Source organism: Phaenicophaeus curvirostris, chromosome 7 (genome assembly GCF_032191515.1).
Source record: "Phaenicophaeus curvirostris isolate KB17595 chromosome 7, BPBGC_Pcur_1.0, whole genome shotgun sequence".
In the NCBI taxonomy this organism is placed as follows: domain Eukaryota; kingdom Metazoa; phylum Chordata; class Aves; order Cuculiformes; family Cuculidae; genus Phaenicophaeus; species Phaenicophaeus curvirostris.
The window spans coordinates 37,764,737-37,789,343 of record NC_091398.1 but is presented as its reverse complement, the minus strand read 5'-3'; the positions used below and the strand labels follow the sequence as shown (position 1 = coordinate 37,789,343).

Here is a 24,607-nt window from a genome sequence, read left to right as displayed (position 1 = left end):
GAAAACAACAACAAAAAGCTTTGGTCTGCAAAAAAGAGACTATTTAATGAATCTTTGTATTTGTGTGTGTAAGCGTGCACGCATGTGTGCATATATTTATGATTGTGTGGGTAATTATCATTAAAAATAGCTATGCTGGGTCTTTTTAATGCAACTCTTTTCTTAACATCTAAAGCTTTGATCCTGCACTGAAATGTGCGCAGGCAAATTCCTGCACAGCACTTCGATACCTAGAGGTATCTCATACCAGCATGCGAGTCTAAAGCTGTCACGGCACTTGTAATAGAAGCAGTGTGTGAATCTCCTGCCAAACAAAGAAGAAAAACAAAGATACAAGAGAGAGGGTGAAATTAAAAAAAAAAAAAATGCTGAATGAGTGATTCAGGGTCACCACTAGCTTCTGCGTCTGCTGCCCACAATATCATGAGCTTCTCGGCACAAACTGGAAAAGGAAAGTCTCAGTGGAGCAAAGAACATCCCTCCTAGTTTTAGATCTCATTCTTTTCTATGAAAGGACAAAAATCAAGCTGACAAAAATCAAGCTTTATCCCTGGAATTTACCTTCTGTAAAATTATAGATGTATCACTATTTGTCGGCTACCAAGGATCTGTCAGGTCTTTCAACAATTCAGTGTATAAATATACAAAAGACAAAATTACTCTTGCAATTTGAGGTGTTTCACTAAAATGGAAACAAAGCAACTGCAACAGACCATTAACATCAGACTCATGTTGCTTATTTTTAAAAATAAATGGCTTAAATAAATGTCTTTACTCCCAAACAAATTTATTTTGCTTAGGAGAGAATGTCACCCTGTAAAAGTGTGGAGCTACTAGCTGTCTTCACTTAAATGCAAGTTATGTATATCAGCACAGAACAAATTCAGCTTTAAAATTCTCAGAGATCTTCCCTTAATAAAAATTATCTCAGCCTGTAATGGCATAGTTATTTAAAAAGGAAAGCAAGAAAAAGAAAAAAATATTAGAAAAGAATAAAACCTTACTTAAAGATTTCCTGTGTTCAGGCTTTGGCTCTTTGGATTCAGTAGCTAAGCTATTCAGTAATTCGATGCTGGAGGATCTTTTGAGTTTGAACTCCAAATTTCTTGATGTACAACTCCGTTCTTTTGGCTGGGGAAAGAATAGATATATTTATATATCTGTGTATGCTTTTAATAAAATTATTATTTGTAAGAATGAAGCAAGAGATTATAGAATGCCAGTGCAGAATCAGAAGCTAACAGATACATACAGCAAGTGATGCAGTGAGTATATAATTTAGGGAAAGTGTAATGCAAAAATTGTCATATGGCAGAGCTTTAATGGCCCTGACAGACTCATCTTAATTTCTGGAGGTAAATTCCCATTTATGCGAGGAAAACAAAAGGTCTATTTCTTTAGGGTTTAGAGGCCAAAATCATTTCCACATTGCAGGCTATTTCCAAGTGATTGCAAAAAGAAAGGTTGTTTAAATTGCCTTTCTGCTTTACATGGTTACAGTACACATTCTTGCAAACATAGTTGTTCCAAACACCCTGACAAATTTGGTGTTGAATTCTCCTGGTCTAAGCTTAAGAAAGAGTGGAGGAAGTCTCCCTTCCTCTAATTCACTGGCATAGAAAGTGATAATTAGGGACTATTAAAGTTCCCAATTTTTTAGGAAAAAAAAACAAACCCCAAAAGATAAAAGGAGATGATATTTTGGCTAAACACACAGAATCTCTTATGTCATTTGGTCAGATGAGATTCAGCCATCCCAGCAGCCTAGAAAGCTGCAAGTCTGTACACACTCATTTGAAGCTGTAAAACTGAAATAAATGACGTGTGTGAACTGGTCAGCAAGCGTTTCGTGGTGGCATCCTGCCTTGCGCACACAGCAGCAAAGGCAAATCTTCACTGAGAGAAGCCCTGCCCTCTGGTACTGGAACCATTTACTACTTGTGCCCTACCAGGCTCTACTGCTGCGGTTCAGTGCGCACACACAGCTGCTGAAGCCGCAATATTACTTTACTTGCACTAAAAATAAAAAAAAAATCAAGTTTATTAGATGTTTAGCTGAATAATATGCAAAGAAAAAGAAAGTGTACTGAGTCTCCATGGAAAACTCCACCCCAAAATCTTCAGTAGGATATCAATATCCTCACACACCCAATGAAATGCACAATATGAAGACATACATCATCAGATCAAACTTTCCTTGGCTGATTATAGCCTCAGGGTAATTTAATGTTTGTAGCTCTTTAAGGGAACAGTAGCCATGTTCTGATTAACCCTTTGAGAGAGGCTGCCTCTGCCCACTGTTGTGATTCCACTGCAGCAAAACCGCTGAAAAATGCAAGAAATGGGGATATTTTTCTCTCATCAGATTCTGCAGTGAAGAAGGATAGTCAGTGTCCTCTAAATAATATGGGTTTGGATCAAGCTGGGTTAGGAGGAAGACATTTGGAATTTGTACTGAGAGTGGCAAAAAGGAAAGAAAAAGCTACAGCTGAATCTGGTTTGGTAATTAAAAATTGTTTTAATAAAATGCAGCCCTGCTTACTTCTAGTAGAAAAAAAATCCTGCCTTCCTGGGAGAATAACAGCAATCAGTTACAAAGGAATATTATTTGCTAGTGTTATTCTTGTGAATAAGTAATACAAAAATTCATAAAAGGCTCAAATGTATTAATAGTTCTATTGAAGATTATATACTGTAGGCTGCATAAACGGAAAATGCAAAAATTCATTAGTTATTAAGTGCTTGTGTGCTTTTACAACCCTCAGCAAACCAATGTCCTTGTTATTTCAGAGAAATAAATGTAGCGTTCCTTTTCAAGGCAAGAATCAAATGACATTTTTGTTCCACAGCCTTGTTTATCTGACATTTTTTAGTAGATTTGCATACATATTTTTATATGCTTCAGAGAAAGGAATGTCTAGCTAGCTGATGACTGCCTAAAACCTGTAGAGATGCCTAAGCAAATGAAGTTGAAAATGCTACATCTTAATTAATAAAGGTAACAGCCAAAACAAATACATACCAATCTGTCAATTGCATTTTTGATAGCGTGGAACCAATCCAATATGAGAAAGTCGATATCCGACTGGAAGAGGAACTCATTTCCTGACACTGTCGTGATCTGAGAAGGGCATGGGTACACACAGGTAAGTAAAGCACACAACAGACAGATAATATTCTTCTATTTTCTCTCCTACACACCCAAATGTTTTTGTTTTGTACCAAGAAATATCTCCTGGAGTGCTAAGTTACCGAGGAGTTTTGAACCTCTGTCTGAAAACAGTTTAGAATATGTCACGACAAACACGATATTGTCTCAACAATGCAACCACCAAACACAAATAGTGCAAAAACAATAGGAATGACAAAAAGTGACAAAAGTTAAGAAAAGTCAGGAAACATGGTGTTACAAGACACAGTTCAAAAATAAATCAAAGCATCCTGAAAAGAAATAAAAGCAATAAGCAAATTAATTCCCATTCTGTTCAGTCATTTCTGCTTAGTGATATTTTTATACCTAATACCCCCATTCTTGAATTTACACATTTGTTATATACCTGCAATTCCAGAGTCCACTTCCAAGCACTTTAGTAAATCATGTCACTCTTTTTCACATTAAAAAAAAAAACCAAACAAACCATCAAAGATGGCTATAGAAGAATAATTAGGAGCACATCTAGCATGAAAAAAAATCCCTAGTTTGTCTGAATAGAAAGTAAATTTACATTTTTGACCCACTCACTGGGAATATTTATCAAAAGAATGTTCATTCCCATGATAATGATGTTGCACTGTCTAACAATATGTGGTGGAAACAGGCATGCATATTCTGTTGGTCTGAACTTCTATAAACCACCTTCATAATAATGATACATCCGTTTTAATTTTTACATATATATCTTTTGATCAGTGTAGACCTCCAGGTATTTGCACAGCGGGTCCAAATGACCATTTCACAGACAGCAAAACTGAGGTGTAGAGCTGCAGAGTACTTTACCCCAGGAGCCCTGATGCTTGTGGCCATGGTGCATGATCCACAGCAGTTTTATGTTTGCAGACAAGTGAATGCAGGGTTACATTTCTACTACATTTGGCAAAGGGCAGGAGCTCATCTACCCATGCTCCAAACGAGTTCAGCTCCTGCCAGCTCCAAAATCAAAGCTTTTTTTCTTATTTTGAGTCAAGAGTTGTTTGTGGAAAAAAACTCAGTACCGTTCACATGTGGGAATGGCCCTCTTGGGTTTCAGTGTTTTGGGGATGCAAGTTTAGTCTGCATATTGGGATGCTCCTTTGGGCATGGTATTTTTCAGGATCAAAACATTTTCAGGTATTTTTCAGGGAACGACTGAACACAGCAGACAACGGAGATTTCTTTCTAACCAAAGTGTGAGGAAAAGCAGAGCAAAGCCATTAAGACCTGGCACAGCCTATTTATGTAAATCCATCAATGTGAAGTGCTACTGTTTCACTGCATCTGCCCCATGTCAGGAGTTTTTACTAAAGCATAAAAGAAACAACAGATCCTCACCAGCCTGGGTGCTCCCTGAATCTTTCTTAAATCCAGGAGAAAACGAATAAAAATAAAAAAAAAGAACAGCATTTTATTAATTATTCTATAACCTTCCCGTTATGAAGGAAATGCCTGCAAGGAAGGTTTCCAAAGTCATCAGCATTAAGGAAAATCCCGTCAGCACAGCTCCAGCAGAGACATCCTGTGAGAGCGCTGCAGAGAATGTGGGAATGGTCCCCCAGCGCGGGCTCAGAGGCTGCCCGGCTGCAGATGTTCATCCCATCCGCACCCGTCAGGAGGGGACCTCCAGCCACCCCGTTGTTCCCCGAGCGCACAGGATAGATATTTATTGGGGAATTTTGAACTCCTGTGTTAATCCGCAGCCATAATGTTAATCACTGCTCACATACACACTGTTTCCTTTTTCAACTAGAAAAAAAAAATGTCAAAATTTAATTTAACTCAAGGTAACCAGTTAAAAGAGATGACCTACAGTTCTGTGCCTAGCTCACAGAGCGAGGTTTGGGTCCAAAATGTATTATATTGTATCATATCACAATTTATTAATGTATACATGCAGATATGAATTAGACTAAACACAGGCAACAATTCAATCTAATGCCTCTCTCCCAGCATAAACAAATCATTATTAAAATTATAAAATGGAATAACATTTTCAAAGTAAGAGCAACATATATAATTAGATTTATTGTATTTTGAAGGCTTAAAAAGGACCTAACATAGTTCAGTCTTCCGTTCAGTAAATTCAAGCTTTATTAAAATACAAGTATTCAGCACTGCATAAACATTTGCACTGTATGATATGCAAAAGAGATACTCCATTGCTAACAAGACCAAAGCAAAATACGCATTGAAAGTTTCTTTGTCTGAATGTGCTATTTTGATAATCGTATATTATCAGTGTTTTACGAGCAAATCTGTAAAAACAGATCATAGAATCGAAGGAAGAGAATTCATTTAAAATATACTTTCTGTAAGATATAGTTCAAGTCCTTTTCTTTCTTTCCTCAGACTAATCTTCAGAGTAACTAGACAGTTTCAAGAAGACTGCTACTGCTCTCTACAGTTTAAATGCATCCACTCCTTAATTACAGTCAGTAATTGACTTTGTTCTGCTCCATTCCAGTCATTCACAGGAAAGCAGTTCCAAAGGCTTTGGCTAGTAAATCCCATTTAATGTGCAGGTTTCCTATCCCACTTTTATATATTACCTCCTTAGGATTTCTGATAAATGGTTCTTGGAAAGGATTGCTAAACCATATTTGCACTTTGAACAATCGAATTTTCAACACCCTTGGGAAAAGACATCAGTAAAGAATGCTAGCTTTGACTAAACCTTGTGATTGAACAATTTATGATCACAGCCCTAAATGATGTATAACTAACAACAAGCATAAATTGTTCAATATTAGGATGTGCTAACAGACCATCCCGGTATCAGGCATTGCTGAAATAAACAGGGACCAGAGAAATAAATGAAAGACAAATCTGAAAAAAAAAAAAAAAGTATGAAGTGCTGTAGATAGAGCTGCCAGTCTCCATTGTGCCAGGTACTTCACTTATTTAAATATTTCCTGAATTCCCTCTCTCTTTGCCATCATTTTTGCAAGGACTACAGTCTGAAATTAGCATTACCTTACCAGGCAGAATTATGCTGCTGATGTTGGCAATAAATACCCACAAGGAATGACAACTGACATTAACCCTCCTGTTTGTGAAGGGTGTGCCCTTCAGTTACTTATAGTGGTGCTAGGATGCCTGGATTCTCTCTTTCTTTCTATAGCACCTTGGAAAAATCACTTCAAAGGCTCAATCCACTCACATGGTAGTTTTACAATGAACTGTAGTACAGTCCTGCTGTTAAGCATCGATCCTCTGAAAATATCGGCTCACTGCAGGTAAATGTGTGTTAAATTCAGTACACTGCTGGGCTGCCAACAAAGTGTGGGAAGGGGAGGGGCAGGTGTGAAATACTTTTTCTAATATTCTACTTGGGCCTTATTAAGGATTTCTCTTGTCACCTTATAAAGCTGCAAATGGAGGGGTGAGCTTCTTTTGCAAGTCACCATAATGATGTACCAAGGTTGTGCTCAACAGGATCCTAGTTATTAAACAAAAAGATACCTATATTGCTCCAGGAAATATGGGACTCTGTATCTATTTAATACCATTATCATTTTATAACACATAAATATGCCTTGGATCCTACCCAAGATTAACAGTTCTTAAAAATTCTATAAATCATCTATTTTTCCTGTGCTATGCTCCTCAAGGGCTTCCAAACCCTTACAAATCACGCAGATCACCTTCTAGAATATGTCTCAGAGATTCTTCCTTTTCACAATATATTGATAGAAAACAGGAAATAAAAGCTAGGAAAGTGCCGGGGGATAAGCCATGGGCTTTCTGTCCTTAGTCTTCCTACAAACTTTGGTCTTGGCACTACTGCACTGCTATGAAACAAAAAGTCTCCTTTGCACTATCCCTCTAGTTCTTTACCAATATACATTTCTATAGATACATCTGTTTCATATATTTATTTTAGCTGCAGAACAGGGATGGAGGCAATTTTAGCAATCCTACTGATAGGCACTCTATGGAGATATGGAAAAGGGCGATAAATTCACACAGCAAAACAAAAATACAAAACCGTATTATTGATTCACTCACTTCAAAGGGTACTTATGCATCTCTGGTGGCCATAACTATTATTTGCAGTGATGAACTATTTTCAGACAATGCAGAGAACAAACTTTAATACAGGAAGTGAAGAATCCTATGGGGAAGGGGAAATGCAGCAAGAAAATGTTCGCAGTCTCTACTCTGCAGCAAGAGAGAAGAAAGCAAGATGTTTAGAAAGTGTATGGCTCATGTATGGCCATCAAGAAACCACCATGCAGTTCTTATTTCAGCCAAACACTGAAACAACTCACTGCTCAGCTCCTTCTGAAAGTGGGACATTCAGAAAAACAAAGCTGGAAGTGGGACTATAGGGGTAAAGCTTCATATAACCTCCCCCAATGATTAAATATTGGGTTATTGGACATTTCTGTCCTGTAGAAACCCCACCAGAGGCTAATCTAGTGCAGAATCCGGTGCAGAAAACCTAAACTTTGATGTCACCTGGGACTCCCACAGCTTGTGGTGAACACTAAGTGATTTAAACTTGGATTGACAGATACCTCTGCATGCAGAAATTCAATAAAATGTGTTCTTGCTGTCGCACTGTGCATTGGGATTGCTGCCCCTGATATGTGCAGGAAAAAAGAAAAAGTGAGTCACTAGAGCATTTCTAGCTCAAAAACTAACACTCTTCCCCCTTCTTACTGCTCCCTTCATCTCACCTTGCTCTCACAAGGTTTTGTTGTTTTTTTCTTTTCTGGTCATGTTAATCATCCTTATTTCCCATAATAAAGAGGAATTAAGGCTTTTCCTTCTATTTTCCTGAGATTTATTTGTAGGATATGATCTAGCCCCTCAGCCCATGTAAGACAGGACACACAACTCTGCATGGTCACCAGGGCTGGGAGAGGAAAGGTAGGAAGAGAGTCATAAAGAAAGGGAAAAAAAGAAAAAAGGAAGAAGGAAGATTAAGAATTTTCTCTCCCTTTCTAAATAATCTTTAAAAGAAGGAATATAATTAGAATATAATATAGCTTGAGAATAAATACATAAAATGCAGATACTCATGTGTCCACACCCACAGAAGAAGTAGAATTAATTAAAGTTGGGAGACACTATGCTCCTTAGTGGTTTAATTAACTGGATTTGAATTAAACAGGGACAGAGAGATGTAAGTTTTTAAAAACATGTCAAAAGTCTAACTGCATTTCTGGAATTTGATCTTAAATTCTTTCTCACAGATAATCCAGTCTCTTGGCCCTGTTTATGCTGAATGAGCAAGCAGTAGAAAGGATAAATAAAATATCTCTCTGTGCTGCACTGTGGTGAGCTGAGAGTCTAATATTCAAGAAATGTAATAAAAGAAAACAAAAGGATCAGTATTGAGCTGCATTATATCCATACTGTATCATATATCCATTATACAATTCACCTGTCAAATAGAGGTAGTCATGGTTATGCTGATAGTTAAATTACTTAAAGAATTCTACGATCTTTACGACTACCAAAGAAATTTCATTATCAAGCAGATTGTCTGTCTCATATTACAGTCTGGCTTTACCAATCTCGCAGTCCTTTGGATGTTGAGCAAAGTTAACATTGAAGTGATAGGGAAATATCAGCTTGAAAGAAAAGGTGTTCAAGCAATCCTTCAAACCAAATGATATTTGTTAAAAAAATTGTGAGAAAGTATCTGCCTTGTGTTCCCAATGTTGCTAGATGTTAAGTAAATATATGCCGATTGCAAAAAAGTTGCTTTGGCAACTTTCTTATTAAAATGCATTTGTAACCCCCATCTGTCATGAAAGTTTTGAAAAGTTTGTTTACTTTGGATAGCCGCCTTATCCAGGGTTACCCCAGCATACAATGATAGCAGTCTTCAGAAGTCGTGTGAGGAACAAGCCACTGGGGATCCATTTTTGTTTTAATTGGCACACACAAACACTTTTCTGGTCTGTCAAAAAGATCAAGCTAATATGCATGGCGGGTGTTATATTCTCAGCTTTTGGGAGTAGTAAAGCTCCCTTTATTTAAGTAATTTAAATGATAGACTGCAAAAACTTTGCAAGTCAGAAAAATGTTTTATACTTTCTTTGGGAACATATGTTTTAGGCAACAGAAAATGCTCTACATATCTGAAGATGTTGAACCTCATAATTACCCTGTTTTTTTTCTGATTCTCTAAAAATTATTGTGAAAACCAAGCATTGTGAAGAGGCAACAAACAGATCCTGTACTTTCACAACTTCTGCAATATTAGCAATTGTAAGACCAATTGCTGCCAGATGTTTAGAAGAAATCTCTTCAGTAGAGTTGTGATTTGCACATCCATTCTCTAGGAAGCTTTGTGGGGTCATCATATCAAAGCAGCCCGCTCATGTACAATAAATTGCTTTTTAGTGACATTAACCTAGTGTTTGTGGTATTCACATCAATGGCTCTGAAGTGGATTCAGCAATCACAGGTCTGGGGTCAAATTCCCAAGAAAGAACGATCTTTTCAATGGAATTGCTTTGTACCTGTGATGAATAAGTAATTTTTTTCCTGGTAAATTCCTAGGACAGAGTCCTTCAACATAATTTAGTAAGAAAGTGATGAACCTTGGGACTGTTAAGAAGAAAACACTTACTAATGTGGACCTAATGTTTCCTTACAGCTGTCCAGTGAAATAACTCATTCCAGTTTCTATTTAATTACATTTATATAAGCTTGGAGAGAAGCAGGTCTTCTCTCTGCACTATAAGGCAAATCTTTTCCTTCCCTTACTGGCTGTGGAGCCCCTGAGTCGCAGTAGAATTGATATATACCACTTGTAAGGAAGACACTGAACACATAAGAGGTCATGTTTAAAGCTGATTAGGCTTTGACCAAAAAGCAAAACTTCTTGGATTTGGAGAGGAGGTCAGGCTGGAGTGTCCACAGAGCCTCCCTGAAGGAGGAAAGGTCCAATGCTCTGCCAGGGGTGCTGAGACGCTTTCATTGACTTAAAGGAACAGCTTTTTCACCCAGCAGCTGGGGGCTTATTTCTTGCTGCCTTTGGAGGTTTGTGAAAAGAAAAAACACGCTGTTCGAACAAAGGGGAAGAGCAAGTATATTCTGCTAAACATCCAAGGGATGTACCTAGAGGAAGTATTTCCTGCTGATCTGCTAGACTGGTATTATGCCCTGTGTAAGAGACAGTTGGACTACTTGGACTGACCTCTGAAAAACAGGGGTTGCCTTTAAAGGGCAAAGAACAAAAAGGAAAACGTGAAACAGGGCAGCAGATGTCCATCCTGGATGTCAGACACCTGCGTGCAGCCTCCCATGTACCCCCTGAACATGCTAACCTCTGCTCGCTGTGGTAGCAGGATGGATGAACTTCTGCAGGCTATTTAGCCAAAGTCAGGAGAGTCAGACTTCAGAAGTGAAAAAGAAGTACCCCCAAAACTGGCTCAAAGTAGAGAAGCAGAAGATAATAATTAAGACAGGCACAGTCGTGCCTGTGCATAGCGGGAAGTAGGGGAATAGGCAATTGCACATTTTGTCCATAGATGAAGACTAAAGGCAATATATGAATACCTATTGCAAGCTACTTTTCTCCTTGGGGTAATATTTTACTGTTATTGCCTTTGCAATCTGAAGTCATATATTACACAGCCACACACAGAGATATTGGCAATGGTTTCTTAGAGAAGTCTTGTCTTTCTTAGTTTTATCAGCTGGACAATACCTAGTGATGAATGGTCCTCCCGTCCAATTTTATATGCATGTTATAACACTTTATGATATATGTGAGTGAGACTCAACATAAGTCCTTGTAACAAACAAAAATATCAAAGGGACAATGAATGCTCTACTTTCAGTACAAGCAAAGAAATATATTTAAAATATATATGTGCTCTGTGCAAAGATTTCATTTTGCCAATTCTTATTTTATCCAGGAATTTATTCATCAGTAGCAGAGCATTTTACAGCTACATTATTTGCAGGCAGAAGCTGGTACTGGCTTTTAGTATTTCATCTACTGACACATGTCTCCTATTAATAAGTGCTGAGACTGCACAATAAGTAAAAAGAGATGTTGCTGTAAGTATCTTTATACTTATTGTAATGAATTTGGCCATGATTATAAGTGTTTATAAAACATTCAAGAATCGTTCCTTGTCTGCTTACGCTAATGAGAACACCTGTTAACTTTAGAGCTTCACAGACTTATTTGCATTGAATTCAGGTTTTTGCATACTGTACATCACTTCTTTGAAACAATTAGATGTTTACAGAGAAATATAGCTAAAAGAAGAACAGCAGCTTGAATGCCCTCCAGCCCAAGTCAGTGCTAATCCTGGTTTGAGTGAAAAGCAGAAATCTGCTGAATTATAATACTGACACAAATTCAGCTAGCAGCGAACAAAGGTGTACCTGCAAATCCTCTGATAGCAGATGTTACTTGTGGGGATTGATACCTGCTGTTGAATAAAGCACCTCTTAGAGATGAAACAGCAGTCCTGAATGGGATTTTTCATTGTTATACTTAGCATTTTCTTTTTATTCGGATATTTTCTTTTTCTTTTTCCTTTTTTTCATGACTCAGAACCTCTCTTTGTACTGAGCATGTAGAACATGAGATCATTTTCCAAAATAGCTATTTACATTATTTTATTAACTTGCCAAAAGCCAATACAACAACACAAGAATCCCCCTACTGCTACAGATCCAAACCACCGTCTCCGCAGTAGAGGGTTTTATGGCTTGGGGCAAGGAGGCAGGAGGTCTCTTTCTATAAAAACAGGTCTACTGGACAGTAAGTGTAATATCCTGCTGCTACATGACCATGCCAGCTATTGTTTAATAACAATGTAAAACATCAAAGTTGGTTCATTATCTGAACATATACTCTGCCAGCTGTGCCAAGTTCCTAAGTGTTGCAGGCAGGAAAAATATAATGGTTATCATCTTTCCTCGCATGCAGGGAACAAACAATGCATAGTATCTTTGCTTTGGCTCTTTCTATCTTTATTTGAACGTAACTATTAGGAAATGCTAAACAGGATGAAAAATGTTTTCAATAAGGCAATTGTATCCATTTAAGAAAACAAACATTTCCAACTATGGCAGCGGAAAATATTTCTATTTAAAAAATTGGTTAGTGTTTTAATAAAAATGATGTTGTTGAGATTTAGGACAAAGATGAATACATTTTGTCACTTATCTGAACACTAGTATTTGAAGGAGTCACAAACTTGCCAGGAAACTCTTGCAGATGATATCATACATAAGGTACTCATCTGAGTACAGAAGATGGATAGTTCCTAAAGGCTAGTAGACTATGAAGCTTTCTGGCACAGTTGTGGGTTTTTTTTCCATTTGAGGATAAGGTTACTTTATATAATAAACAGCATCACAGCATAGATAGTATGGAGACAGTGTTTTATTCAAAGAATAACACCTTCTGATTTTTAGAATTAGAAATAATTGTAATCTGAAAAAAAATTGAACTTTGTATGACTCCACATTCTAATTATAGTTTCAAACCTGTTTTCATGTGCTGGAGCTGGGACTTTCCTTTAGTCATTCTGGAATGGCACTGACAGAACTGGAAATGCACTGACCTTTAAATTTATCAGCTCAATGTAGTAGTATAGTAATGACAGAAGGTTACGCAAAATGTTATATAAATATATCACATAACCAAAATATCAAATTATTTTTTCAATAGGTGTCTAAGGGGAGCTTTTCAAGGGAAGGAGATTATAGCTCAGAACTTAGTGATTTTCTTACACTAAATGAATTTAGTCAGCTAGTGTCAAATGGGTGAAAAACTACTGAAATATTTAAATATGTAGCTCACTAACAAGACAACCTACTTTGATCAATTCTGTAATATATTGCTTTTTAAGAAATACAATGAAATTAGGAAAAATATAAAAAACTCATGCCCACTCTCTAGGTCTTTGAGTTTCTGGTATGCAGTAGGTTATACCAAATACCAGACTTTAAAAGCAAACACTTCATTTAAAAAATATGTATAGTTTTAACAAGTATCTCTATGTTTTTAATAACATAGGCCTTCCTCATATATTAGAACATGATGTACACTTTGACATCTGTCAGTCAAGCTTCTGGCTATCGCGCTGGACAATCTGGAGGGATGCGCCACAATGTGATGTGGCATGCAGAAAAACTGAAAAACTCCATTTTTCCAAAATAAAAGTCACATCTTCCAGTTTTAAATAGACAGAATGATTGCAAAATATTTGGCCATCAAGACTGTAAAGATTGAGGTTAGATAATCAATAACGTTTGTGGTTGAATTACCCACTGATAACAAGTAATTTCCTGCTATTCGTGAGGAGAATTGGGAAGTGGTTTTTGGGAATTTGGCAGACTCTCTCTCTCTTTTCTAAATATGCTGTGTCTGAAAGCCTCATATTCTTTGCTATTACAAGCGTTGGGATGATGCAGTAGAGGCAAATGCAGGTTTGGGGTGAAAGCTCGTTCAGGAACTTAGGGATCTAAATATAAGAGAAGCTAAAAATATGCAAAATTATAAAGCACAGGAATGGCTCAGTATTTGGGTTTTGAGTCCTCCATGCCATAATCATAAGACCATATTTATCTGGATCCCTGCAACACTGTGATTGTTTCTCCACTTCTCATGGCTAATAAATGTACAGTACACATGACAGGGAAATAAATAGAGTATTTTAAAATGCATTATGGCCTCCTTGTCCAAAGATGTCATCATTGCATATTAATTCAAGCACTGTGGATGTGCCGGGAGACTTGTGCTTACCCAGCAACACAAACTGCAGGCACAGAAGGGCTGTTACCAGAGCATCTCCCCACACACCCCTCACTCACAGGTTCCTTGCCCTTCCCACCATATTTCTAGAGACACCAGGTGTGCTGTCACTCTCATCAAACTCAATGGCACATGGTAACTCAAAAGCAACATCCCATTGGTAATGAAATTCTTAAGGAAACTGCAATTTCAGATGTTATTTTCTGAAAGTGTTATATTACCCTGTATTACAATCCTACCCAAAACCTAATCCTTGCACTACACTGTTCCTCTGCCTCTGAAATAATTAAGAACATTATCAGGTCCTTGACGTTGACAAAGGAAACTGAGAAGTTACTGCCCAGTGATTTGGAGGACTAGCTCATTAGACCAGAGCTGGAGGAGCTGACACTCTCTATCATTCATGTCTGTGAGCAGAGACATTTAAGTTTGAACTATAAACAGAACCAATTACATTTACGTTTCCCAACGCTTTCAAGAATAAGACTAAAAGCTTTTGTTTGTTTCGTGAAACCATGATCCACTACGCTAATAAGTCTAAAGTTTGATTAAAAAAACCCCCAACATTCCAAGCAGAACCTGGCAGTGCAGCTTCTTATGTGCTCTACTTTCACTGACAGGAACATGGTAGCCCTGATTCAGCAAGGTACTTTTCAGAATGTGAGTATTGCACTGTTTTCAGTCACAAGAGTGAAATGAGCAAATCAGTTAGAACAAAAATAGCAGAAAAGTTATATTTATTCACAGAGTGAATATTTTGTGGAACAAAAGATATGTTAGTGACAGTCAGCAAGAGCTGCATATAAATGTTGCATGTGGTTCTGCTGTTAAAAGTTAGCTGTCACTTATAAGCCTAACAGCAAAAGAAAGCTATACCTTCTAGCCCAACAGAGCGAAGAGAATACCTTATTAAGGGCTGGAGGGTATAAACAACAAACAAAAAACCAAGAAAAACCCACCACCTATCTGTTCCTTCACTTTTAGAAGCAAACCCAAACTAGTAACTTTCTCTACCTATTTGAAGAACACAATAACAGAAAAGAATTATATCTTTACATATATATATTTGGCTATAGTAGCCAAACACAGAAAATGAGAGAAAAATAATAACTATGTTAAAAACTACCTAGTTTTCAGCTAAACTCTGGGCCTTCAATTGCCAGCAATCCCCATAACTCGCTCTTTTTCTTCTGAGAACAGATGAACGGATCCTCTATCACAGAGCCAAGCACATAATGTTTAAGATTAAGTAGAAGTCACTCACTTAGAAGATGCCCTTACAAAGAATTAAGCCATAAATTAGATACTGCCCGAAACTGAGAATTAAAAGAAAAAGGGAAAAAAAAATGTTGAAGGTGTTTAAAAATTCAATTACACAATTTCATCTCTTACTGAAATTAAAACACACAGACTGAAAGCACCATATCCAAACAAACTCATAAGAAATAGGTGAATATTTATTAAAGCTCTCACTTGACAAAGAAAGAGCACTGATAGCCACATTATTCAGGAAAGCTGCTTTTATCAAAGGAGGGAACAGGATCTCAGTTTCACGCTTAACTCTGAATGATAACTCATTCCCCTTTTTCACTGCTTTTCCTCGATGACAGGTCATTCACCTCACTACTGTCATGCATTACAAAAATTAGCAACCAAGAAAATGAATCTAGATCAGTTCCTATGTTTGAACTTGCTCATTTGCCTATATGCTCTATTTCCCACTAGAAACCCATTTACTCTTCACAGGACCAACTTCACAGCCAACACGGAGCAAGAGAGACGGAGAACCTTGCGAATTTTCCCAATGTATCAGACTTACAGAAACACCTGCGCTAAATAACTTTGTGCTGAGCTACTGTGAAAAGCTGCAGTGTTAAATAGTGATCACAGTTTCTGATTTTTCACTGAGCTGGTTACTCTTCTGCTAGAGTCCTCCGAGCTGTGGTGCAGAGTGTCAATGGTGCCCATTTTAATCTTATTGCCTTTCTTTATATTTACATTGCTAAAGTCCTGAATTTCTTTATTTATCTTGAAGTATCATTATTTCAATACAATGGGAGTTGAGCAGTGACTGATACTGTTGAAAAAAATCTGTTTGTAAATGCCTTTAATTTCTGAATTGAAGCCATTCATTCACTGACTACTGTAAGAAGATGGAGGAGTTGAGAAAAATCTAAGGCATTTGATTTGATACAGGTTAAAAAGTGTTATTTCTTCTCTTTAAAATATTCCAAATACAGTATCTAAGGACAAAAGTACTATAAAATTAAATAAACCTAGAAAGTTGCTGCAAATCAATCCCTTATTAAGGACTGTAATGTTTACATGAGAAAAAAACCTGATTTCCATTTTACAAGGAAACAATGCTCTTAAATCTACACTAGCACTTAAAAAAGATGCATTTGCATGTATACAGAGCTCATTATAGGCCTTAAGTGTGTTAATGATGAGATGGAAAACTTGTTCAAACAAATTATTGACTCTTGTAGGGAAGATAAGAGGCAGTAAAGCAACTGCAAGCAGGTAGAGAAAGTTGCAATTAGGTTTATCCAAGGATCATCTAATTTTGCCATTCCCAGAGCAGCAAATAGTAGCAACCCCAGGTCTGGGAGCAAATACCAAATAGCTACATGTACCTACAAGTCTCTGGGGGAGAAGCAGGTAAAAGCAAGCACTGCTACTCCTGGCCACATCACCACTATCAAAAAATTATTCACCTTTTCTAACTTTAACCCTTTGACATGTGATTCCTACCTACACAAACCACTCTGTAGTTCTTTAGCAGTGGCAGGAGTGTCACTGGAAAAAGTCTTGGAAAGTGGGGATAGAGCTGCTGCTGACAATGATTCATCTTCAGTGATGTCTGCATTAGTAGGAGTGGAGACTGGAGGCATGTTTAGATGCTACACTCAAGCTAGAGTGAATCTAAACCAGCATATGCTTAGCCAAATCTTCTGAAACTTGTTGGGAGGGGGAGAAGAAAGTTGTTGAAAATTTCCTACTTTCTGTTTGAATCAAAATTTTAAGTAATTCCTGATTTTCACCAGATTCCATTTAGGAAGGCACAGCTCACGGTATTTAAATGAAGCTCCCACAACATTTTGTGGCAACACGATACTTTATGGCAGCGAGTGCAAAACACAGCAGCAGCACCACTGTAAACTTTGAAACGTTTCAAAGAATATCAAGCACCAACTGCGCTGCCAATATAGTTTTAAGTACAACGTAGAAAGCTAAAATTATGCAAGCAAACATTTCTCACACGAGTAGACCAAATGATTTCAGACAAGGGCGATAGCTGCGATGGAGACTTGTGGAAGAGGATGCTGGAAAAGTAGATTAAAAAAAGTACCTTCCAGTGCAAAGAAGGTAGCAACATCGGGACTCATGTTTAGGTAGGTTCGTCTGCGCTCTCGCAATTCTCATTTCCTACCTACTACATGAAGCGTGTTTCAAATCTATAATTCATATAGGGATGAAGTGAGAATTTTCAGTGTTTTCCTTCATTAAAAAGCCTATTGTGAATGGCCCCAGGACAACTCCCCCAGCCAGGTAATTTAAACAGCAGAAAAGATGGGCAGATACGTTATTTTCAACAAGGTCCCAAGGTGGCTTTCAATTAAGAAAAACAATTGACTGATGTTTCTCTGTTTGCTGCCAGGAAGCTCTATGTAGTATTTCTAGAGCTTTTTCTCCACTCTACCCAACATGTGGGCTCAGTGTCAAGCTGTGAGTTTGTAAATCTTTTTCAGCACTTATCAGAGCTCAACATGAATTATGGTATTGCCAAATCTGCTTTATGCAGCTTTTTTTACACTAGAAGAAAATGTATGATTTTATGGTCAAAAAGAAACGTCTACATACTTGCAATGGGAAAATGCAGTCCATTATGACTGAACCCCAGTAAAAAATACTTCCCTCTAATCCTGCTTCTTTATTGCCTTCAAACTTTGGAAGCTCCTGAGCTGTCAAGCTTTATGTGGTGCACACGGTTTCTCTTTACCTTTGTTAACATTGTTACCTAAGGTTTTATTAATTGAGACTTTATCAGCAAAGATTTTACAAACTTAATGCATGTTTGGGAGATCACTGTTATTTTTCTAGATGATTCACCTTAAAATGTGTGTCATTTTTTAGTAAAATACCTTCTTTTTTGTTGAGGAATACTTAGCACGAAACATAAATCAACCCTTTTGTAGAGGGCTAATAAACTTTGTGTGTATGTGCATGTGTGTGTGACTTAATACCATTATAATAATATTATATGGCAGGCAAAAATATAATGAAAATGATAATTTGCCAAAAAGATTTAAAAAACACTGAGGTGTTACCTATCAAAAGTTCTCCTTCTGTCTATGATACAGCACAGATTGCAATCGTGACAGTAAATCTGGTGCTATTGTTAATGCCATGGCACTTTGGTTTTTGGCTTGCTTCAGTCCAATCTGTGACATGCTTGTGAATATCTTTCTTCTGTTCTGTCTGTATGGCATATGGATTTCTGGGATACAACGTCAGACCTATCCACATAACAAGTGTTCAGAGCACCTTATCATTTTAAAAAGCCAATTACTCAAAAAGACAAATGTGAAATGTTTCACATTTAATGATGAGCAAATCTGCAAAACAAATGCAATTTTGCTTCATTTGAAAAAGTTTAGTTTAACTGTAAATATTGCAATGGAGTCCCTAGCAATACACACCATGGGTAGGGACAGGCTCATTTTATGCATATTGTACATCATCACTGTCACTTAAATCTGCAAGATTTTCCATGCTAAGTTGTTTTAAATAAATAGAAAGAAATGAGATACAAAAGACTGAAATATATGCTTCTGAATAGACTGCAAAAATGTCACTGTTAACACTGAGCATTGGACATTTAAAAAAAAATATTTTGAAAGTCTCACCCAAAAAAAGGAAAACTGCATATGTCTACAGAGGTAAAGGTCAGTAATGAAACAATTAACAGCAAAAATACCAATCCATTTTTTAGAAATATTTGTCAATATATAAAGAATGTTTTGTACTGCACATAAGTGCTCAATTAATCCTGGATTAGTGGCCGTATGTCATATTCCCAGACTGAAATGATGTTAGCTGAAGAACTTAAATGCACACAGGTTCAAAGCAAGATTTTTGTAAGGGCTTCAGGACTGCAGAAATTGCTACTTTCTGGTGCTAATAGAGCTCATGATTCAGTGAGATTCTTCAGAATATGTATAATATACATGCTGGACTACTGAGGTCCAAATAGAGTACGGTAGAATTATGTTTCTAAAAAGATAACCTATAGGTATATATTTATGCCTACATGTCTGGAAATTATATATGCACGTGTACACCAGCCACCACTATAGAAAATTTAATGATTGTCAGTTATCTAAATTATAGGTTCTGAATACCAAAGAAATTAAAAGGGCTATTGTTAATGTAGAAGCATATTGGGTTAAAAGGCTAGGAGGATAGTGTGATATTAGTGGGAGTACTTGACTGAGCAAGGCAAATGCATTTATGTTCAATATTTAAAATATATGGGCAATGTATAAACAGATTTTAATATTGAAGATTTTTGTGACTAATTTGATTTTTAAAACCCTCTCACTAAACAGAGAATGTCGGTAACAAAACACTATAGAACATGGGAACTGAATGCAGCTGGCACTGGTAATTTTAGAAGAAACTAATCTTGATATTTATAACAACATGTATCAAGCGGAACAGTTTTACCAGGCTGGGAATGTTGAAATACAAAAAGGTTCACCTTTCAGCTATTGTGTTTTAGTTCTACTTCATCCCCAAAAAACTATCAGAAATTAGCTCTTACAAGGAAAATATTAAGAAAGTTTATTGTGCAATATAGCTATTGAAATACATTTTTTAAACTGCCTGTACAGGTATTATATTTATATTACATTTTTGTAATCCACCCCAGGGACTTAATATACAGCCTAAAAATTCAGTTCATAAATTGTGTTTAGAAATACAGAAAATATGCTGAGCTGTAACATTAGATAAGAACCTTGTTTTAAAAACATTCTTTTTGTTTTTTTTTAAATTTCCAAGCACTTCCAATTCAAATTTTGATTTTTTTTTTACCTGTAGAATGCCAGATATAATGAACTAATAAGGAGCGCATAAAAAAGAGTGTATCTTACCCTTAATCTTGGAAACAGCTGTAATAATAATTCCCCAAATATTTTTTGCTATTGCTGCACAATAATAAGCATAAGTATACATATAAACCTGTAAGAGGATGCAATTTAGCTCACAATTTCATTATGGTATTTAATTTCTACAATTTTGGATTGTAAGGGTAAAATAAACATTCATACAACATAATAGACCAAATAATTTCATAAATTAAGCCATATAATGTGTTTAACTCCAAGTGATTTACATCAGGAGTTAATTTTTAACAGCATCTTTAATGTTCAGGAGTAATGAAGATAGAGAAATATATGATTTTAAAACACAGAACTTTAAGAAATGTAGATATTATAACTTGCAGGGGACTATGCAAACACTCAGCCTGCTTTTATAGTGCTTGTTTTTGTTTTTCTGCTTCTCCCTTGCACACCCACTCACCAACTTCAGCGCAGCGCTGCAGATTTGAATGAAATGAAAAGCTCAATGGGTTTTTGTCAAAGTATGTTCAATTCTCCCACTTTCACACAAGAACCAAATAAAGGCAGGAAAGCCTCCCGCTTTGCCCGAACACCCAGAAACCGGCAGCATCCACCTGGAGCTACCGACAAGCACAGCCGAATCTCCCAAATCACATCTCCTTTTTTCGATTCCACAAATACACCTTGGAAGCAAGCACGTTTCTCTCGAGTTGTGGAATCTGATGTCAAAATTGCCCCCTACCTAGCTCATGCAAAAATCTGTTTACGCACGTTCTTTCTCTCCTAGTATTACAAAAAAGAAATGTCAGTAATAATCAAGTGAGGGTGCTGAATTAAAATCTGAAATCGCTAACAAACCGATCTGTACAAAAGTGTCAGTGTTAAGATTTCCAGACTGGGGGTTGTGTGACAGAACGAGGAGCTCAGACAGAAGAAAACAGCTCTCCACTCCAGTACTTTCACCCCGTTAATCTCACATGTGCTTTGCCACGGATTTCTTGCTATTTTATTTTTAACCTCTGCTACCTTGTGGGAAGTGGGCTATTCCGAGGGTGCTCGCAAGCAAAGCTCTGATTCTACAGATGGATGTAAAGCACTGTTAAATGAGAGCTTTAAGAAGGACTTTTTCAATTTACTTTGAGCTTAATCTGAAGGGGTTTAATCACAGCTTGTACACATCTTCTTAAAAATTGTTCTAAGGGGTGGGGTGGGGGAGAAGTAATAATCATGTAAGAAATCATCGTGACAGATGCTGGTTCCCATGATCCCATTTACACTTTTAACATTACTAATGAAAACCTATCCAGGCAATACCTGTGTCAGTGAGGTGTCAGGTGGTCATTTGGCAAGAGAGAATAGGAAGGAATCAGATCAGCATTTTGAAAATGGCTCACTTTTCTTTTTCCCTTTTTTTTTGTGTGTAGAGGGCTGAGGTTTTTTGTTGGATTTTTTTTTTTTTTTTTTTTTTTGCACCTGTTATTCTAAAATTTCTTTCAGTTACATTTCAAAACACTACAGTTGGGATCTCCTTGCCAACCTGAGATGGCATAAGCCTGGGTAACAGAACAAAATGTGAGAAGGTCCTTCTGTCTTTAACGCCTGTTCACCAATGAATCAGCCTCCAATTAATCTGTTTCTTCAGTAGGAGTTTAATAAAAGTCAAGCACACACATGTTCAGTCTTGTTTAGTATTAAAGCTGTGTTAACATTATCTGCCTAGCCAGGTCAAAAATCTTATATAATTAAATGCCAGAAACCATTTCAGAATTTTAAGGGCTTTACAATTTTCTGTAAGTAATTGATTATGCAAGGCAGGGTAGTTTAAATTTAAAACAGGATAGTGATGAGTGTGATGTCACTTTTCATTACATGTTTCAGAAAAGTTTGTTTCATGGCCAAACTACACATAAAACCTAACTTATTAGATTTGCTATTTTGCATTTTTATGAACCAGGAAAAAAAAAAATCAGCAACCCAGATTTCCTTTCCACATCATGAAATATAAACTGAGTAGGTTGTGCACATCCTGAATTTTCACCCTGTCAGTCAGGCTATCCACTATAGTCACAGAGGAGGTTTTGCCATACTCAGCTGTGCCTCAAACTTGGCTTGGAAAAGCAAGTATTATCATATCAGGATTATACTATGTTACTCCCTGGGGGACGTAAGGTGGGAGTAGAATCCTCCCAGCCATGCAAAGAGTTAAATAATCATGGTCTTGAGTCAGAATGATACCTATAGCTTAGTGGAGACAACCAGCAGGCTCTGCTTGAAAATACGTGAGGAAAGTCTGATATCCAAACAAATACAAGATCTCTGCATTGATTAAAGTTCAGCTTTCCACCATTCAAACATGGGTATGATTTCTGATTGTCAAAGAAAGGTTGATAAAGAAATAAAACCAGAAAAAAGTTAATCAAAAAGACATATTTATGAAAGAGCGGATCACATTTAAAACCCTGTCCAACAAATCTAAGCTTTATATTCCAGTTAACAGCATTGAAAACACTGTTTCCAAGGAAAGTCAAGAGCAATTTAATTCTTACTGCCACCAAATGTTCAGTAGATGTGGGTTCAGGCACCACGCAGCATCATCATCCCTCTGCTATCAAGAGAGGTGGCCTTAACTTTTTCTCTGTCTCCCTCTGACAACCTTCTTTTATCTCCCTTCTCTCCTCTTCCCACGGCTGAAAACCACATGTACTACAACCCCCTCCATCCAAAACTCCTCTCCATTCTCCCCAAGATGAATTAAGCAGCTGCATATTCTAATGCCATTATGTAATTCCGTAACATACATGACAATATATAACAAGACGGAGCCCCAGCATCCAGGTCTCTCAGCCTGTGCCAATAATGATGATCAAAGGAGGAAATATAGTTTTAAGAACAACCACTCAAAGAAAGTCTTAGGTTGAGATACCGTTGTTCCCAGGTGCAAAGACAGGGAGAAAGAAGAAAAATTGAGCATGTAAGTTTAAACAGAAGATTAGCTCATAACACTAAAGTTAAGCAGCTTCATAACTTTTACAGCATAATAAATGTACAGAAAAAAATGGGGTTTCTGAGGGTCATGAGAGAAGGGGAGAACAACAACAACAAAAAAGCCGTTAAAAATCTATCTACAGAAAACTAGGGATGCTTATAGCAACAAAGGACAGTCAGCTTTGGATAAACAAAGACAATTTTGAAAGTAGGATCATAAAAATAGGTCAGCAATATATAGAAGTAGAAATTAATATGATGGAAATGATTTAACAAGCCAATGTACTGTAGGCCATACAGTGCCAAGATCATTAAGCTGTTGAATAGTGCTAATGTGGTAGAAGCAAAGAAATATCTAAAAAGTCAAATCAATACTGCAAGAACAGACAAGCACGCAGGCAGAAATAAAGACTTTAGAAAACAACAGTGCTTTTAGTATAGCGACCCTATAAAATAAAGCTGATCAATATACAGGTAAAGGATCAAGCAGTGTAGCTACAGGAGATAGAAATAAAGGGAGGTATCAGATTAACTAAAATATATAACTCAGTTCAGTCTACCAATTGGGTTGGGACTGGCTGAGTAATGCACAGGACTGAAAAACAGAGCACTGCACCAATAAAGCAAACAAAAACATAAAAACGTCAGACAAGTATAAAAATAAAGGGAAGCAGCCCTGCAATCTATTTTAGCCTGGCAAGCTTAGACTCAGCAACTTTAAAATATACAAGTTTTTGTTACTTTTTATTAAAAACATGATTAGACTAATAATTTTCAGTTCCCATGACATGGACATCTGGTAGCCGTGGCTAACAGAAAAAAGGCAGATGTCAAAGAACTTTAATTATGACCTCAAATGACTCTTAATATTCTGTTATTTGGTTTGTACAAACAAAAAACGGAACACAGCAGTTCCGAGATATGAGAAAAATGAGACTATCAGACATACTGATTTTATACTAGGCTTTGTTCATACGTACAGCTAAAACAAGTCTTTCTGTACTTATATTGGCCACGGATAAAACCCTTTCTTTGAAATTTCCTGATTAAAAACGTATAATATTTTTTTCTATTCCAAATTTTTCTGTACTCATTTAGTTGCCTGCCATAAACCATTTTTCCATTTTGCTTTTAAAGTAATTAAATTTAAAATGAAAAGTTTGTAAATTAGACATTGTTTTTCAATAGAGAGCATTAAAATATAAAATAACCATTATAACAAAACTACATTAATTGGATGTTCTGTCTGCTATCTGCTTGACACAAGGACATCTGGAGATCTGGGCAGTGCATTCTCTGTGGTGGTATGTGAACTTTACTTTAGGATTAGAACAAAAAATGGCAGCCTCATAAATGCCTACACCGTCCTTCAGAGAATAGCAGGCAACTTCCAGAGCTACAGTAGCGAAAAGTTGTGGTTGCAAGGCACGTTTTGAGGAGAAGAAAAGGAACTCTGTCTCGTTTGGACTGCAACTCTGAATTTCAGGTTGAAAGCATCTTTTTTTTCTTATTCAAGGCTGTGTTAAAATCCTCTAACACCTGCTAATCCTCTGAACA

General features: G+C 36.9%; 1 protein-coding gene across 1 annotated transcript in view; it reads right to left on the bottom strand.

The window, feature by feature from the left end:
* ARHGAP15 (Rho GTPase activating protein 15) overlaps nt 1-24,607 on the bottom strand; it is a 325,214-nt gene that overhangs the window by 156,809 nt on the left and 143,798 nt on the right. The window contains exons 8-9 of the mRNA XM_069861592.1: nt 3,023-3,121; nt 1,005-1,131 (exon numbers count right to left, since the gene is read on the bottom strand). Of these exons, the coding sequence (XP_069717693.1) occupies nt 1,005-1,131; nt 3,023-3,121 (226 nt within the window). The remainder of the gene's footprint in view (nt 1-1,004; nt 1,132-3,022; nt 3,122-24,607) is intronic.